General features: G+C 38.7%; 1 protein-coding gene across 1 annotated transcript; it reads right to left on the reverse strand.

Moving 5' to 3' along the window:
• Positions 1 to 602: 602 nt before the first annotated feature.
• Positions 603 to 1,124, reverse strand: LOC126796805 (uncharacterized). Its single transcript, XM_050523529.1, has one exon. The coding sequence runs from the start codon at positions 1,122 to 1,124 to the stop codon at positions 603 to 605; it is 522 nt and encodes a 173-aa protein (XP_050379486.1).
• Positions 1,125 to 17,503: the final 16,379 nt, after the last annotated feature.

Below are 17,503 nucleotides of genomic sequence, written 5' to 3' on the forward strand. Positions count from 1 at the left end.
GTGTATATATTAATATCCTGAAGAATGTCTCAAGGCGTTTGACGATTGCTGTGGCGGCCAAATAATTAGAATCAGTGCATGGAGCTTTTTAAAATGTGAATAACATTGAGAGTCCGGGACCAAGAAAATCAAATCTTTTGCCACATAAAACAAGCTTGTAGTAAGGTATACACATGCGATATTGGTCATGTTGAAAACAACAGTTTTTTGGTACTTGAATGTACACGCTTAGCGTGCTCTAAAATTCTTCAGATGCCTCTAGCTCTGTTGAAAAATGGGAAGAAGATTACTGAAATTACTATAAATAAATGGAAGACTTATCAATAAGACTGTGAGATTAATTTACTAATTCAAAAGGAAGAGCACACTCCAGTTCATATAATATCTCATATTTGAAATTAGTTTTGGTTTTTTTTAAATGAAAAGGAAATTAAACAGAGCCACCCCTAGGGTACCCCACTGTGGAAAGATCAAGAAGAAGAGCAGAACCGGCCTGTGGAGGAATTCCATGCCAAGTAGTATGAGAGGTCAGAGAAAAGGCCAACTCTGGCAATGACGTCTACAAGGAAGTTAGATTCTCCAATGGCATGAGAAATTTTCACTTACTTGAATCTTCCAATGCAATCTTCAATATCTCTAATGATATATTTAATTGACCACGGAGAAGGAGAGACATTCTGAGAGCAGCTGATAATCAGAGCAGAGTCACCTTCGATCTTAAGGGATTGGATGTTTAAGTCTAGGGCTGCAAGTAAGCCATCCTTGAGAGCAAAGCTTTTAGCAACTGGAACCCAGTTTCGAGAACCAGAAATCAAGGGTTGGCTTGAAGAGCTTCGAATGACAAAGTCAACGGCAGCAGAAGTAGAGGAAACTGCACCATCGAAGTTGAGCTTATGCCAGTTAGCAGTTGGGGGAATCCATTTGATGATGTTATGATTGGCAGGCGCTAAGCTGGGAGTTCTTTTGTTGGCATTCCAATAGGTGGAGCCAATGGAAGCAGCATGTTGAATAGTAGCCTGAAAAGGTGTCGACAGATCACTGAAAATAAGGTTGTTTCGAGCTTTCCAGATTTGCCAACATACCAACAAGCAATCTTCAGCAATGTGGGAGTTAGCCGAGTTCATAATGGAATCAAGCCAAACTTCAAAGGAAGTGGAAGAGGCCTGGCTAGGAACATGAGGAGTTGCATCCCACACCGCTTTAGCATAAGATCACGAGCTAAAGAGGTGGTTAATGTCTTCAGGCCCTGCAAGGCAAAGAGTTCTAGTTTTTAGTTTACCCCTAATAAGTAACAAAGCAAAAATCTTTACTTTGGGGGGGGGGGGATATTTAGCTTCCAATTTTTCTTTAGAGTCTCAGCTCTAGAATGACTTGGAGACTAGTACTGCAAATTAGTCGCAGATTTAATGCTAAACAAACCATTAGGAGCAGGACCCCAAACAAATTTGTCATTGTAGTTGTTCAAATGAATATTTAGAGAGGTAATTTCATCAATGATGTCTTGGTCAAGATGCATATCAAGCTTATTGATATTCCAAGCATTATTTGAAATGTAATCTGCTATACATTCATCTAAATTGATATGAGGTCTAGAGGATGGAAAAACAAGATCAATTAAAGAGTGGTCAAAAACCCAATTGAAGGTCCAAAACATAATATCCTTACCATTTCCAACAATCCATTCTAGAGGAGAGTAATTCTCCAGCATCAAGAATTCCTCTCCAAGCCAAGGAATGGTTGGCACACTTCTTATGTTCAAAGAAGGATTTTTTCCGAAGATATTTCTTGCTAACAATTTCATCCCCCAATTAGTTTTATTGGTGAGTATTTTCCAACCTAACTTCACTAACACTACATTATTGAAATAACTGGGAGGTCTAAATCCAAGCCCTCCCAAATCATTAGGTAAACATACTTGATCCCAAGCCACTGGGGGAGAATAACTCTTTCCCCAAAAGAAATCTCTCATATTTTTGTCTAAAGCTTTTAAAGTCTTCTTAGGGCATTTAAAGCAAGAGAGGGTGTGGTTTGGAATAGCTGTAGCATTGGCCTACAACAAAGTCAGTTTTCCAGCTCTAGAGAGACTGTCACTCTTCCAAGAACCAAGTCTCTTAGTAACTTTGATAATAAGTTCTTTAGCATTCATGAGATCTTTCCAGAAAACAATATTATGCACACCCAAATACTTCCCAATAGTAGATCTATGGCTAAGAGCAAGAGAATTGGAAATAGCCACTTTTAAACTAACGTTTTATTACAGAACAATGTAATACGCATCAAATAGGAAGAAACATCATCTTTATTCATTGATAAGGATGTCTTATATATATGCATTACATTGAATATCTCGTAGGTTCATGGGTTATATATCATTCCTTATCTAGACTAACATATACTAATTAGGACAAAATACACGTGAAGATTATGAAGATAATTCTCCTACAACACTCTCTCTTGTATCGCGATCCTAATGTGTTATGGTGCAATACTGTTGCCTTGGTAAAAACCTTGCCAATCAAAACAAAAACCTCTTGGGTAAAATAAAAGTTTGGTCGAAGGGAAAAGAGCACAACACACCAACTACAGTTGAAGATAACATGTGGTATAGACTCCCCCTGAAATTTCCAAAACAACTCCTCATGATTGGTAACTTAATCTTAGAGTATAGATAGATAACGTATACGAACGCTCTTCACGTTCTTCAAAAGTAGCAATGATTCAATGATTTGAATATCAAATATTACCTAACATTCTTAAATAAAAAATGTAAACTTATCCATACATGGATCAAAAGAAAGAGAATTGCATGACAACTCAAAACAAAAGTTTGCAATGAAAAACAGATTCACGCGTGGTATGACATTTACGCACTTAAATAGTCATAACTTCTTCGATACAATAGGTATGGAAAATTGTTATACATTGTAAAAAGTAGACACCAGTAGCTTTCTAATGATATATGGTTCACAACGTAGTTAGTTCTGAGCTGATCACAAAGCTCAGTCGAACTTGACTCAGCTACAGTTTTCGGACAGATCTGTCCTATTTTACTAAAACAGCTATATCTCATTTAGTATAATAGATATGATCGAATAGTTGATGTTCCTGGAAATTATACACAGATATTTCCAATGATACTAAATTCACAATTTCCCAATGAATGAGTTGCCCTATAGGACCTGTGGAAATTGACATACGAATTTTGGCAGATTCTGAAATTGCTTCATTAAAGTGTCTTTTGTGTTGGGATATATGATTTGATGTCATAAACATGCTGTAATCAAGCATTGACATGTGTGTGGGTGCACTCAACCATTATCTTGGTATTACGAGTTTAAACCGAATGAGATGTCGAGTCAAGTATATTACAACAAGTACATGCGTACACATATCATACTTAAATATGGAGAGTTTCATCTCTTAAGACTTATCATCGCTTAAAAGGAGGAAACACGTCTTCTCCTGACTTCAACTAATTCATGGAATACTTGTAGGCATTAGTTTAACGTCCTTAGTGTTTTTAGCCAACTGATGAATAACATTATTAAAATAACGAACATCACTTTCGAGACCTAGTGTTCTCAAGATCTTTTCATTCTAAGTATAGCTACATGCAATATTGCATATCCCCAGACAATTATGGGTAAATTACTTATGCATAATGAGGGTCCTAGCTATAAGCTATAACTATTAAATTGTCGCTCATGCTCATCCATTCATGCAGAATGAATATGGGGTTACGGGGATGTCCAATCCTGGTTATGCAATAAAAAGTCTTTGAAGTGAATTATCTTGCATTGTCAGGGTGATGTGCTCTGAGTTTTGAGCAATGAGCTTCGTAAAGCAGCATTTGACTCTTAGTTCATCAAGAAAGCAGCATTTGACTCTTAATTCATCAAGAGTCCATCACACTTTATTTTAATATCCCTACCTTTATCAAGTTAACGCGCTCCGTGGTCTAGATGAACTTGAATTAGGTTAAAACCAATCCATTCAGGATCTTTATCTATATCTCTTATCTTAGTCCCAATAGAGATGATATGTGACCACAAACTGCAAATTTTCAGTTGTTTTGGAAACCACCTAACTGACAAGGTATTATGAGAACAAACCGTCTCATATTTGATTCCAGGACAATTTGTCAGAGAGTTTGCGCCATAAGGTGAGTCTAAACTTTTCTATTTCTCACTACGCCTAAGAAAAGGTATAACCGATAGGGTTTACATGTGCGGTATTGACATTACCTGACCAATGCCCTATCTCTTTCTTAAAACTGGATCATACGGTTTTTCGGGAGGCTGTCGCGGCGACATGAGTCAATCATCACCATCATGTAGGCCAATCTACAATGTTAGAATTTTGCTTCAACAAAGTATGTATGGTTTGACATCAAACTTATTCAACATCGTCATTCTTCGAGATCTCTCATTTGGATTAGTATTGACATTGAGACGTTCCCCAATGATAACCATCATCCAAGAAAACAGACGATTGAGTATCATCGATCATAGATTAAGTTGTGTCATAACTCGCAATCAACAAGTATTATCGAACCAAGTGGTCTCTCTACACTTTTGTAAGAGTCATGACCTAGTGACACCATCTACCACATTTGTGGAGTCACCACGTCACCAACAAAGAGTGACTACATGCCCATATGTCGGACATTAATTCTTATAGGCATAATTACAACATATATCTCTAAGCTCATCACTTCTATTTGTAGGACTATTAGGAATATGATAAGGCACATGGGAGTGATGGGACAAACCACGACAAAACCAAATCATTGAACTTGAACAAACTTGTTTTTTTTCTCCCCTTAATAATGAGGAGACTGGCTCATCAAAAGTGACTAAACGAGATCCATTTTAAGGTCTTTATATAAGCAGACATAGGTGGAAGTTCATGTCTTATTCAAAGACAAAATTCAACATCAAATAACCCATCATTATGCGCTTATGGAAGCGCAATTTGGCACATAAAATATGTGGACGATAATCCGTTAACAAGCATGCATATTGTTAGACTTGAAACACTAACATGCGAATCGTTACAACCGTAATGTCAATGATGGTGGTATAAATGGATACCATAAAATAAGACATGCTACAAGCTGTAACTTATGGGTCGAATTGTTGGTTCATTGGAAGCCTAGACACATCAACGACCAATACTGAACCTAAGTTTTACACTTCCTTGAATGATTCACTGACTTTCCAAACCCCGAATGTTACAAAATTTTAAGAGCAAGTAAACATGGGTGTTAGGAATCCAAACTGGTCTCATTGCCGTAACCGATCAGAAAGGCACCGAACCAGCCGGAATACTCGCCAGAGGTCAGTGACCACTTGTGTCGAACGTTTCACCATGTTCCAAGTCTCTAAATGCCCTCAAAATTTGTGAGTATGTAGCCTTGAATGTTAGAAATCGGTGCAGCAAGTAACACCTCAATAGCCCACCGAAAAGTAGGTGAACCAGTCCTCACAATAACAAGTCCGCAATCTATAAATCCTAAAATTTTAGGCTTTTTCAAATTTTATCATTGTTTAGGTGCTTCATAACATCTAAGTGTTACGGTTTGGGTTTAACCATGATATATGTAATAACATAAGATATTTTAGCCTCAAAGTGCTAATTTAGGCTTCCATCTTATTTCTCATTCTCTTTAGCGTATGAGAGTGTATGCCACTCTTAAATTTTCTTAAAGAATAGGTTTAGAGATTGAGCATAGTCTATGAAAGATCATAGAGGGGGCTTACGCACTTGTTAACGCATAGATTATGTCTCCATTATGTTTGAGGAATTATATTGATCTATATAACATCTTTGCTCAAAAGAATAGCCTAAACGAGTCATCGATTCATTATTCGGAATCATAGTATCATGAAAGAATACAATTCACACTTTCTCAACTCTTGAGATGCGCTCCGCCATTAGAAGCGATACATAATAACTTCTTTCACAATGAGTTTCTAGGTGATACACGTTGGCATAAGTATTGCCTTCAAGTAGCTTATCGTCTCACCAATTTTTATGTATGGTATCATTGTGAATTCATCAACGTAGACAACCACTATGATAAAAACTATTTTCATAGGTTCAATTGCTCTCTTGATGCATAAAAGCATGTGACTTGAATCATAATGCCATAAGACATATAAACTTGAGCACTAAACCACTATTTGATTCTTTTGTGATGATCTAATCATCGTAGTCACAATGGATTAAAATACGAAATCCACTAATAACTTTATGTTCTTCCAGCTATGCACTCAATGTCTCGTTTTAACATATTCATAAATAAGAATATACAAACAAGTAATCTTATGTTAAAACATATAAACATCACAATATAAAGCTTAGCAAGTGCACTGATATAGTCTCAAATGGCCACTTAACGTTACCTAAGGGTTTTAGACCCTCAAACGCCATTCACGAGTGATTTTGACATGCAAATATCATGCATATATACACCATAGATCCAAATATAAGGATCAGTGTTGCCTGGGCATACCAAAAAGGGTTGCCGGCTTAAAAAAAATAGAGCTAAAATAGCTAGGAGTTCATGAGGAGGCTGTGCGAGGGGGCTGCGGGGAGCCGTGTAGGGGTCCTACGGGGAGGGCATGCATAGGGTCTGCTGGTGCTCGCATGGGGGATTGTTGGGGGCTTTGCAGGGGCCACATGATGCCTAGGGGGGCCGAGACAAGAGTTTGACCAATCTATTAATGTATTAGGAGTAAAACTAGACGACGGATGGAACATATTGGCAATACTGCCAAGGCCATAACTCGCGAACCTGTTATAGTTTGTCACTCCCTTAATCTTGTACGAGTATTAGTCCAATTCTAACTTTGTATAAAACATCACCATATTTTGAAATGGTGGGATATAAAGTGCATTACATGGCATGTAACACTACAAATGATCATCAAAATAAGGTGGAAACATGTCATAACAAGACATCAATCGAGGCATCATCATGCCAATGAGACATATATATGCTTCAACCAGCATTGTCGGTTTGAAATAAAGCCGAGAGCAAATACTCATCGCTCGGAGTCCTTCGGTGTTTTGCAATGCTAGGTTGCAAAATGTTGATCAAAATCAAATAGATGATGACCTAATCCACCAAAGATTATGGAGAACTAAAACAAATGTGTAATAACAACATCAAAGATCATATAAGTGTGCATTGCACCATACAAAGATAGTGTCAACCTGACTTATGCCACAATTAAAACTGTGGGTTTATGTAGGTGGTGCCATGTAGTATGTAATGCGTTACATTGCATTAACAAATTGCTTTTAGTAATGAAACCATAATTGCATCGAGACATTCTTGTATGTTCATTTGTTTGAACTACATGAGAATATTTCAGCCAATAATTGGATTGAGATCTTAACCATGAATCAATTATTGATGCATCAAATAAGTAACATTAGTCACATAAACTTAGGAATAAACATATATATAGTCATTCAGACAATTAACCGAAGCATTTATGCTTCATTATTTTCTTTTAACAACCGCAATGTATAATTGCTTTTGTATCCGTGTAATAGTGATAAGATATTCTCATATTCTTTCATATAATGAGTGTCTTGTTTCAAGAACTTCTCATATCTCGCTCTTATATATTTTGACCATAATGTTTCTGTCTTTCAATGAAACGATGTTGCACCAAAAGAAATTAATCTGGACTAGGTGCATAAACACATTGTAATATTAGGCGCATGTTGTGGTCAACAAGAGGGAAGATTCATTATGTATCAATATACAATACATCTTCCAAGTACTGAATTGTAGGTCAAGCCCCAAATTATGATAACTCAATACAATAAACCGTGAGAAATCATGACAATGATATAAGTGATAATTTCCGTCACAAACCAATAGTGCAAGCGACAAGTTCAGTCGTAAACTGATGTTTGTCCCTTTTTTTCAAACATGTAGCTACACTCAACGGCTACGGATGGTAACAGCGGAACTCCCTGTATGCTACCTGAGAAGCGAAAGAATCAGGTTGAAAATGAAAGGGAGGTTGAAAGTCCCTAATGAAAGACACAATTTTGAAGAATTAAAATTGCACGAAAGCAACAACGTTAATTAAAACATACTTGGTTGTGTCACAACCCCAAAATTTCGAGTGATAAAAATTCGAATTCGAAGCCATGATAACTCTAAAACAATCTCAATTATAATGAAATCATCTTACAACAACAGTGTATCGAAACTAAGTTCATAGTATGACTCAGTTGACTTGAAATACTAGTTTATACACTCAAGTATTAAAACAATTGGAAATGTAATATTCATTCAATCCACACCACAACCAGAGGAAGGAAACCCTCAGTAATCCTCCGAGTAAGCTCTCCGAGGATGCTAATTCTCACATGCAGGACTATCCTCTACACCATTGATTTGGTGCACAAGGATTGTAAACACAAACCCGGTAAGATTTGCAGCCTGTATGAGTAAACCAACATTATAACATACATCACATACAAATGAAATATAACATGTAACATTTTAAGACATGTGTACTCATAAGACACTAGACCGCCCATTTGGTTACCCAATATTATTTAAAAATATGTTTACTCATGAGACACTGGGCAACCTATATGTTACCCAATATCATTTTAAACAAGAGTACTCATGAGACCTAGGCAACCTATCTGTTACCCCTCATACAGTACACCGGCAGACAGACTAGAGCTCTAACTGATCGTAACCGACATCCGGCCAAGGCTTGGTTCCGATTTAATGCTAACAACGTCCGAAGACCAGAAAATATTTTAGCAAGACTCAATGTTAAAACCATGTACAATATAACAATCCACACATGTTTATGTACTACAACCAAGCGACTCTTGCACAACAATAAATATATAGTCACTTCAATAATCCGTTATACTGAAAGGTACGTTATCTCCCTTCAAGTCCCATCCGCCACAATTATAACAATTCACACATGTTTATGTACTACAACCAAGCGACTCTTGCACAATAATATATATATATAGTCACTCCAATAATCTGTTATACCGGAAGGTACGTATCTCCCTTCCAGTCTCATCCGCCACAATTAATCGCAAATAATACAATCTCATAATTTAAATAAACACCATAACATTATATAGTATAACAACTCATATATATGTATCGTATTTACCATTTTCGTACACATACACAACCCACTATATTATATAGATGTCACAGTTCACTCTTTTTAAGAAATTATAAATATGAGTCACCGCCAAGGGTAGACTTGTCATCATGAGATCTACTCAGCTTATTTCCTGTGTGCAACTTCTACGTAACCGAGAGCGATTCCCTCACTCATTTCATCGGTCTCCTAATAGCATGATAAAGTGCTTAGAAAACGACCCGTAAACCAACAGGTGATTATTAATTACAGTAAAAACATTGTTCACGAAAACACTGCACATGAAACTACTGTTCACGCGCTGCTGCAAAACCGTGTGTGTGACTCACGTGCCACACTCCGGCAGCCGCGCACAGCGCTCTCGCGCCGCCCACAGTAGCCGCGTATGCTCACACGCCGTTAAACCAGCCGCGCGTGACCTCACTCGCAGCCCCCAAAACCAATCAATTTCCTTCCTACACCTTCCTAGGCCTATTTCCTAGTCCTCGCTGCCCTCATTTGCTCCCACGTGCCGCCTAGACGGCAGCACGCGCAGCACCACCACCTCAGCTCAAACTTCATCAAATCAACAAACTTCTAACATTAAAGATGAAGATCATGATGACTAGATCATAACCATACCTTTAATTCGCCCCAAGTCGGCCGGAGACCGCCGGAATCGCCGCTGCAAGATCCCGGATCGGGGATTGAAGATCATAACTGAAATGGCTCGATTCGAGCTTCAAACCACATGGGATCAGAGTCAAAGGTAGGAATGACCACGGAAGGAAGGGTCGCAAGCTCCGTCGTCGCCGGAGATAGAGGCATCGATCGATGGTGGAGACTATCGAGCTTGCTGCTCCGTGCTCGATGTTTTGCTCGTCGTGGGCCGTGGCTCAATCGAGAGAGAATGGAGAGGCGGAGAGAATGACACTAGTGGTGCTCTGATTAGCGGTCGAACTGCCTAGTTCCGGGACGGAGAAAATTTCTGAAAAAAAAAACCGGGGTCGGGTGAGAAGAGAGAGAAGCTGGAGAAAAAAATTTTGGTTTTGGAAAGTTTCCAAAAAATGTCCTTTTATAGCATTCCAAAATCGGAAACCAAACTTCTGTTGCTAACAACTTTCACATACGACGATCGATTAGGGTCTGTCGCGTGTCCACAAACTCGTATCGACGGGCTCTACAACTTCTATGAAGAATATTTTTCAGAGATGAACGACGGAATAAAAGTCAACTCTCCAGACACAGAAAACGTAACGTTTTTCAACTTAAATTTCCGAAATCAGTTTCGTTTCGCAAAGAAATCGATGAGAAATCTGAATCAATGCGATTACTCGAATTACCAAGCTTAATAATTTACAAGAAATGATACAAATTTAAACCCGAAAATTCGGGGTATTACAAGTTGTTCTCTAAATAAACAACGTATACATGTTGCTCTTGCTGAATTTCACGGTCATGCTTGAATCCACGAATATACGTCCTGGAGCTCTTGTCATTTGATTTCGTATCGTCATGTGATAAATTTCACTTAAATGAAAACATATGGTTAGTTTAAATTCATCACATAAATAAAAACAATCAAATTAAAATAAGGTTATTGTAACAGTGACGGTAAAACAAACTTTTACCTAGGACAAAATTACCATGCCCCAAATTACTAATTTAACCGAGGGGTAAAAATTTCTCTTTGTCTTCGTCGTAGACTAGTCAGAGAATATAGATCGGGTCGGACGCAGCGGTGCTCCAGCTAGGAGGAGGCTCGACGAGCGTCGAGGTCAAGGGCCTGAGGTCCGATTTGGAAGCAGTTATGTCGTTGGAAAATTGTCGTCGCCTGGGCTGCGACGCTGGGTCGATTTCGATCCAGTTTTAAACCGGAACCAATTCGGGTTCGAGCGGAGGCCGGAGTACTGGGTTGCGACACCAAAGGCTGGGTCATGCGCATCTTTTGTCGTTGTCGTCACAAGGTGGTGCTGAAGGTTGGGTCGCACGCAGTGACTTGGGCATCACAAGGGGGAGGGGCGGTGTTGAGATGTTGTGCCGGTCTTGGAGATCGGAGAAGGGTGCCCATATAAAAAATTTGGGTGCCCAAGAAACAAAACGATTTCCCTCATTTTTTTAAGTCTTTTCTGCCTTTTTTTTTCAGGTGGAGGAATTTTTTTTCAGCCATCTTTTGCTGAAATCTTTTCATGGCAGAAGGAATTTTTCAGCTTCTATGTCAAATTATTTTTCATGAGATAATGAATTTTGCGTCTTCTTTTGTCGAATTATTTGCATGACAGAAGGAATTATTTTTCAAAAATTAGAGTTTAGACCTAGGAACTCATGGTTAGAACTACGTGCTGATAACTTTGTTACAAAAGAATGTAATACGCATAAAAAAGAGAGAACTATCATCATTATTCATTGATAAATAGATTATATAAATATGTATTACATTGAGTATCCAGTAAATTTAATAATTATATATATTTTCTTATCTAGACTAACCTATACAAATTAGGACAAAATATACTAGAAGATTACGGAGATAATTCTTCTACAACACATTTATCTTATTTGAAAAATAGATATATAGAAGATTTATCTTTGTTGATTTGTTGGCCAGGAGGCAGCAGCAAATGAAATTAGTTTCGGTTGATTTGCGGTTTCGTGCGAGATAACGAGATAGTTAGCCGTCTGACTTCACAATTACCAAGTTAGTCAATCCGATCACTAGTTTCTTGATTTATGGACAAAAGTTCCCACTCATCTCCACTCATCTTCCCCAAGCAAACTTTTTGGTTCCTAAATATTGATGTTGGTTATTATTGAGTCTATGTTTAATTTTTGTTTCTGTAGACATTCAAGTCAAACAAAAACATAGTTCATCAAATAATGTCGCACAAATCACACAAAATAATGATTTTGTATAATTTTTGTGTTACTTAACAGACAAAATTTGTTTACAATTAATGTAACTAACTTGGTCATTATAGGATTGATATTGATTTTTTTGTAGACATAAACTTACATATGAATCTAAAGGAGCAAAGGTTGAAATTTTGAAACTGTCGAATATTTCATATTTCCAATAGTACAAGTAAACAATTTTTAAGTGAAGAGGTCCTCTCCTAAAACACCCTCATTTATAATTAGTGTAGTATACTCAAATTATATATCATTAATGTGTGTAGACATAATTAATGGATCAAACTTGTTAGCGTGATTGAAGGAGCCAATTAAGGCTTGATTCAAGGAGAGCCAATCAAGGAGTAATTTGTGTAAATTGTACTTTTGTTAGGCTATTTATATAACATTTTAGTGTACTAATAAATCAAGCAATATACAACAAGCATCAGTCTATTCTTCTTGGCATCAGAGCCATTTTTTCATCCTCTGTTTTTTCTGGGTTTGTGTTTTGCAGCAGTGACCTCACCGAAGGATCACCTCTTCACGCTCAAAACTCTCTGCCCTTCCTGGAAAGTAGTAGAACCTTTTGATTTGCCTAGTAACTTGCTCAACTTGCCTGAGCAGGAAGCAACAACTCTTTGAAGTTAGATGAAAAATTCTAGCTTGTGAACAAAGCTATAACTCATATAGAGCTAAGTAATTCATACAGTGCCTCGTCTTCACACAGCAAGCCCCCTCCCACCTCCCTCCTGCCTAGGTCGCCTGCTTCTGTCACACCGGCGCACTCCCAAATGACGCGCTCCTCCACCGCTGCTCCCGCTCGACTACTGCTACTCCCGCTTGACTGCCGCTTCAATCCGACGAACAAAAACAGGCTCGCTCCCGATTCGATTCGCCGCTCTGTCGTCTCCCAGGCGTGAAGTTCAATCTCCTAGCGGGCATCTCCATTGGGATTAGAGATTCGAGCCTCCGCCGACCCGGTTTCGTGTCAGTGCACATTCACCAACGGTGCAAGTGCACCAAAGGCAATGTAAGTGCACCGGCAGTGTAAGTACACCAGAGACAGTGCAAGTGCACCCGAGGCAGGTTCCTTTTTAGTTTTGTTTTTTGTTTCCGCTGCATAGCTACTGATTTTTTGATTGTTTTACAATGGGTTCTGGAAACGACGAAGAAAGTTCTCATATTACTGACATTCAGAAGTTTGAAATATCTGTCAAGAATTCTGAAAGTAGTTCTTTCGGGGGAGCCAAACTCAATGGGACCAATTTCCGTAAATGAAAGAGAATTATGGCAGCTCATCTTCGAGGAATGCACAAGATTAGGCATGTAACTGGAGTAACTAAGGCTCTTAGTATAGATGATATTTTTGCCTACACTAAGTGGGACGACGATGATGGTTTTGTAATGTCAGTCTTGTGGAAAGCTATGAATGAAGAGATAGTAGATCTGGTGGAGGCATGTGATACTACGCATGCAATATGGAAGACACTGGAAGACTTATATACTAATGACTCTGATTTCATACAGGTTCATGAGTTAATGTGAACAACTTTGGCAATGCAACAAGATGGGCAAGTGGCGCACTATTTCACCAAACTGAAAAACATTTGGGCTGAGATTGATGTGAAACGTCCTTGCATGATCAAGAATCAGGAAGATATTGTTTGGTACCAAAAGGAGAAGGAGCTTGAACGACTTAACCATTTCCTGAAAGGTCTTGATGCAAAGCATAACAGTGCGAAAAGTGAATTGTTCTGAAAGACCGAACCCCCTAGCCTACTCACTACTTTCACATATATCTGTAAGGATGAGTCTCAGCAGGAGAGTTTTCATCAGGCACCAGTTGCAGTTTCCAGCCTTACTATTCATGCTAGATCTCCAGCACCACCCCTTCCGCAAGCCACTTCAGCTCCTCTTCATCAGCAAAGACTACCACCAGGCTTCAAGAATCAGCCCTGCCCTCCTTGCTCTTATTGTCATGATACTAACCATGCTCACCCGACCTGTTGGAAATTGTGTCCACACCTTAGGCCCAAGAGGCCTACTTATCGTCCCAAGGCGAAAGTAGTTATTCAGTAAGTCCAGAAACCTGATATCTATGGTGTGGTTGGACATGATCATCATACAACAAGAGGATCAATACCTACCGCATCCATAGTTGGTCGTAGTAAAATTGGTATGGCTTTAAATATTTCTAGTTTTGATACATGGATTATTGATTCTGGTGCGTCTGATCATATGACTTATAACAAATCTTCTTTTACCGTATTGTCTCCTCCACCAGTACTCTATGTTACTAATGCTAATGATGAGACCTTCCCCGTATTAGGAAAAGGGTCAGTTCGTATTACTCCCACAATAGAGCTTCACAATGTGCTATATGTTCCCGCTTTATCTTATCATTTGATATCTGTCTCACAATTGAACATTGACGCTAAGTGTTCTATGACATTTTTTCCTATGTATGTGATATTTCAGGATCTTCTCACCGGAGAGTTAATTGGTCGGGGATATCTAAGAGGCAAGTTGTTTCATCTGGATCCGACATATGCGGGGGAGAAACCAGGGGCACAGTCTCGGACCGCTTTAATCTCCACTTCTGACAAGCTAAGTGAAGTTTGGTTATGACATCGTCGCTTAGGGCATCCATGTTTTAGTGTTATGAAAAAATCCATGCCTACATTATTTATTAGTGTGGATGGGTCATTTTTACGTTGTGAGACATGTGTTTTTGGCAAGTGTCATCGATCTACTTATTCCCCAAATACTTCTAATAAAAGTAGTATTCCTTTTAAATTAATTCATTCTGATGTTTGGGGACCCTCCAAAGAGTCTAATGTGTTAGGAATGCGGTATTATGTGTCATTTATTGATGATTTCACACGTCTTTCATGGATTATTCTCCTTAAAACTAAAGATGAGGTTTTTTCGGCTATTCAAGCTTTCTATACCACTGTCCAAACACAATATAATGCCACAATTAGAGTTCTTCGTTTTGATAATGGGGGAATATGTGAATCGTGTCTTTCAGGAGTTCTTTAACACACATAAAATTGTTCATCAAACAATGTGTCCTTACACACATGAGCAGCATGGAGTTTCTGAACGGAAAAATCGTCATTTACTTGACATGGCTCGGTGTATTCTTTTTAGTGCCCATATGCCTAAATACCTTTGGGGTGATGCTGTCATAACTTCCGCCCACCTCATTAATCGTCTTCCATCTCGTGTCCTTCAGGTAAAAGTTCCATATGAGGTGCTTACATCTCATGTCTCATTACCCTATTTTCATAGTCTTCCTGCTCGTGTTTTCGGTTGTGTTGCTTTTGTCCATCTTCCCCAACATCAGAGGTCTAAGTTGGATGCCCGGGCAGTTAAATGTGCGTTTGGTGGGTATGGCGGACATCAGAAAGGGTACCGGTGCTATCATCCATCTACCAAAAAGTACTATGTCACTCTAGATGTCACTTTCTTTGAGGACATGAGCTATTTTACCTCTTCTGATACTGCTCTTCCGGGGGAGAATTCATATTTTGAAGAGCTGTATCATAGAGAGGGGGAGACAAGTGAGCCAGTTGATATGGTGACCAATTCAGTTGAGATTACCAATGTGTCCGCTACACAGGCACCACCAGATGATTCCAGTGTAGTCACTCCCGATATTAAGGTACCAGAAGATGACAACACAACTGCCCCTTATGTCTCCCATACTATTGTTTATACACATGACCAATGCTCTCCTGGTACAAAAGATCACTCATCTGAGGTTAGTCATTCTATTGGGACTAATACTAGTGAAGTTAATAGTAGACAATATGTCTTGCCAAATAGGTCTACTCGTCGGGGTTAGCCAACAAAAAAATACGAACCTACCCTTCAGGCTAAAGCTAAGTATCTTGTGGCAAACTTTATGTATAACAGAAGATTGTCTAAGTCATATGAATCATTTGTGAATCAAATATCTACCGTATCAGTACCTAACAGAGTGCAGGATGCATTGGGAGATCCAAAATGAAGGAAAGCAATGGAGGAAGAAATGGAAGCATTACAAAAGAACAATACTTGGGAGCTTGTATCTCTACCACATGGCAAGAAGGCTGTGGGATGTCGTTGGGTGTTTACAGTGAAGCATAATCCAGATGGGTGAGTGAGCCGGTATAAAGCACGCCTAGTAGCAAAGGGGTTCACCCAGACATATGGCATAGACTATGATGAAACATTTGCACCTGTTGCAAAGATAAACACTATTCGGGTATTGCTTTCTTTTGCTGCTAGCTTAAACTGGCCACTTAGACAATTTGATGTTAAGAATGCATTCCTTCATGGAGAACTTACAGAAGAAGTACACATGGATCTTCCGCCTGGATATGTGGCCGCTTCTCCAAGTAACTTTGTATGCAGACTGAGAAAGTCTTTATATGGTCTTAAACAGTCACCTCGTGCTTGGTTTGGAAGATTTTCACAATTTATGAGGAAAATTGGCTACAGACAAAGTAATTCAGACAACACATTATTTCTCAGACACCAACAAGGGAATGTAACATCCCTAATTATATATGTTGATGATATGGTAGTTACTGAGAATGATACTGATGAGGTGGATAAATTACAAAAACAGCTAGCCACAGAGTTTGAGATGGAAGACCTAGGTACACTCAAGTACTTCTTGCGCATTGAGGTAGCCCGGGAAAATAATGGTATCTATTTGTGTCAGAGGAAGTACATCCTTGATCTACTAACAAAGACATGTATGTTGGATTGCACTCCCATTGATACTCCTATTGAGCAGAACCATCGGTTACCAGAGTATCCAGATCAAGTGCCTACTGAAAAAACTCGTTATCAAAGGCTAGTTGGACGCCTGATTTATTTATCACATACCAGACCAGATGTTGCGTATGCAGTAAGTGTAGTGAGTCAGTTTATGCAGATTGTTGTTGTAATCCCAATATGGACCATATGGATGTTGTTGTAAGGATTTTGAGGTACTTAAAGTTAGCTCCAGAGGAGTAATGTTTTATAATCACAATAATATCATTGAGGTTTATGGCTTCACATATGCAGATTGGGCTGGAAATATTACAGATCGGAGATCCACATCAGGGTACTTTACCTTTGTTGGGGGTAATCTTGTTACGTGGAAGAGTAAGAAATAAAAAGTGGTAGCTTGATCTAGTGCTGAAGCAGAGTATAGAGGTATGGCTCAGGGAGTGTGCGAATTGTTATGGCTTAGAAATTTGCTACAAGATTTGGGTATTAAACCTAAGTGTGTTATGCAGCTGTACTGTGACAACAAGGCAACTATTGATATTTCACATAATCCTATGCAACATGATCGTACCAAACATGTGGAGGTTGATCGTCACTTTATAAAGGAGAAGCTAGACGCTAAAATCATTAGTTTTCATTTTGTTCCTATAGAAGAGCAACTTGCCGATACGCTCACAAAAAGAGTTTCT

The sequence above is a fragment of the Argentina anserina genome, chromosome 6, assembly GCF_933775445.1.
Source record: "Argentina anserina chromosome 6, drPotAnse1.1, whole genome shotgun sequence".
Taxonomy (NCBI): domain Eukaryota; kingdom Viridiplantae; phylum Streptophyta; class Magnoliopsida; order Rosales; family Rosaceae; genus Argentina; species Argentina anserina.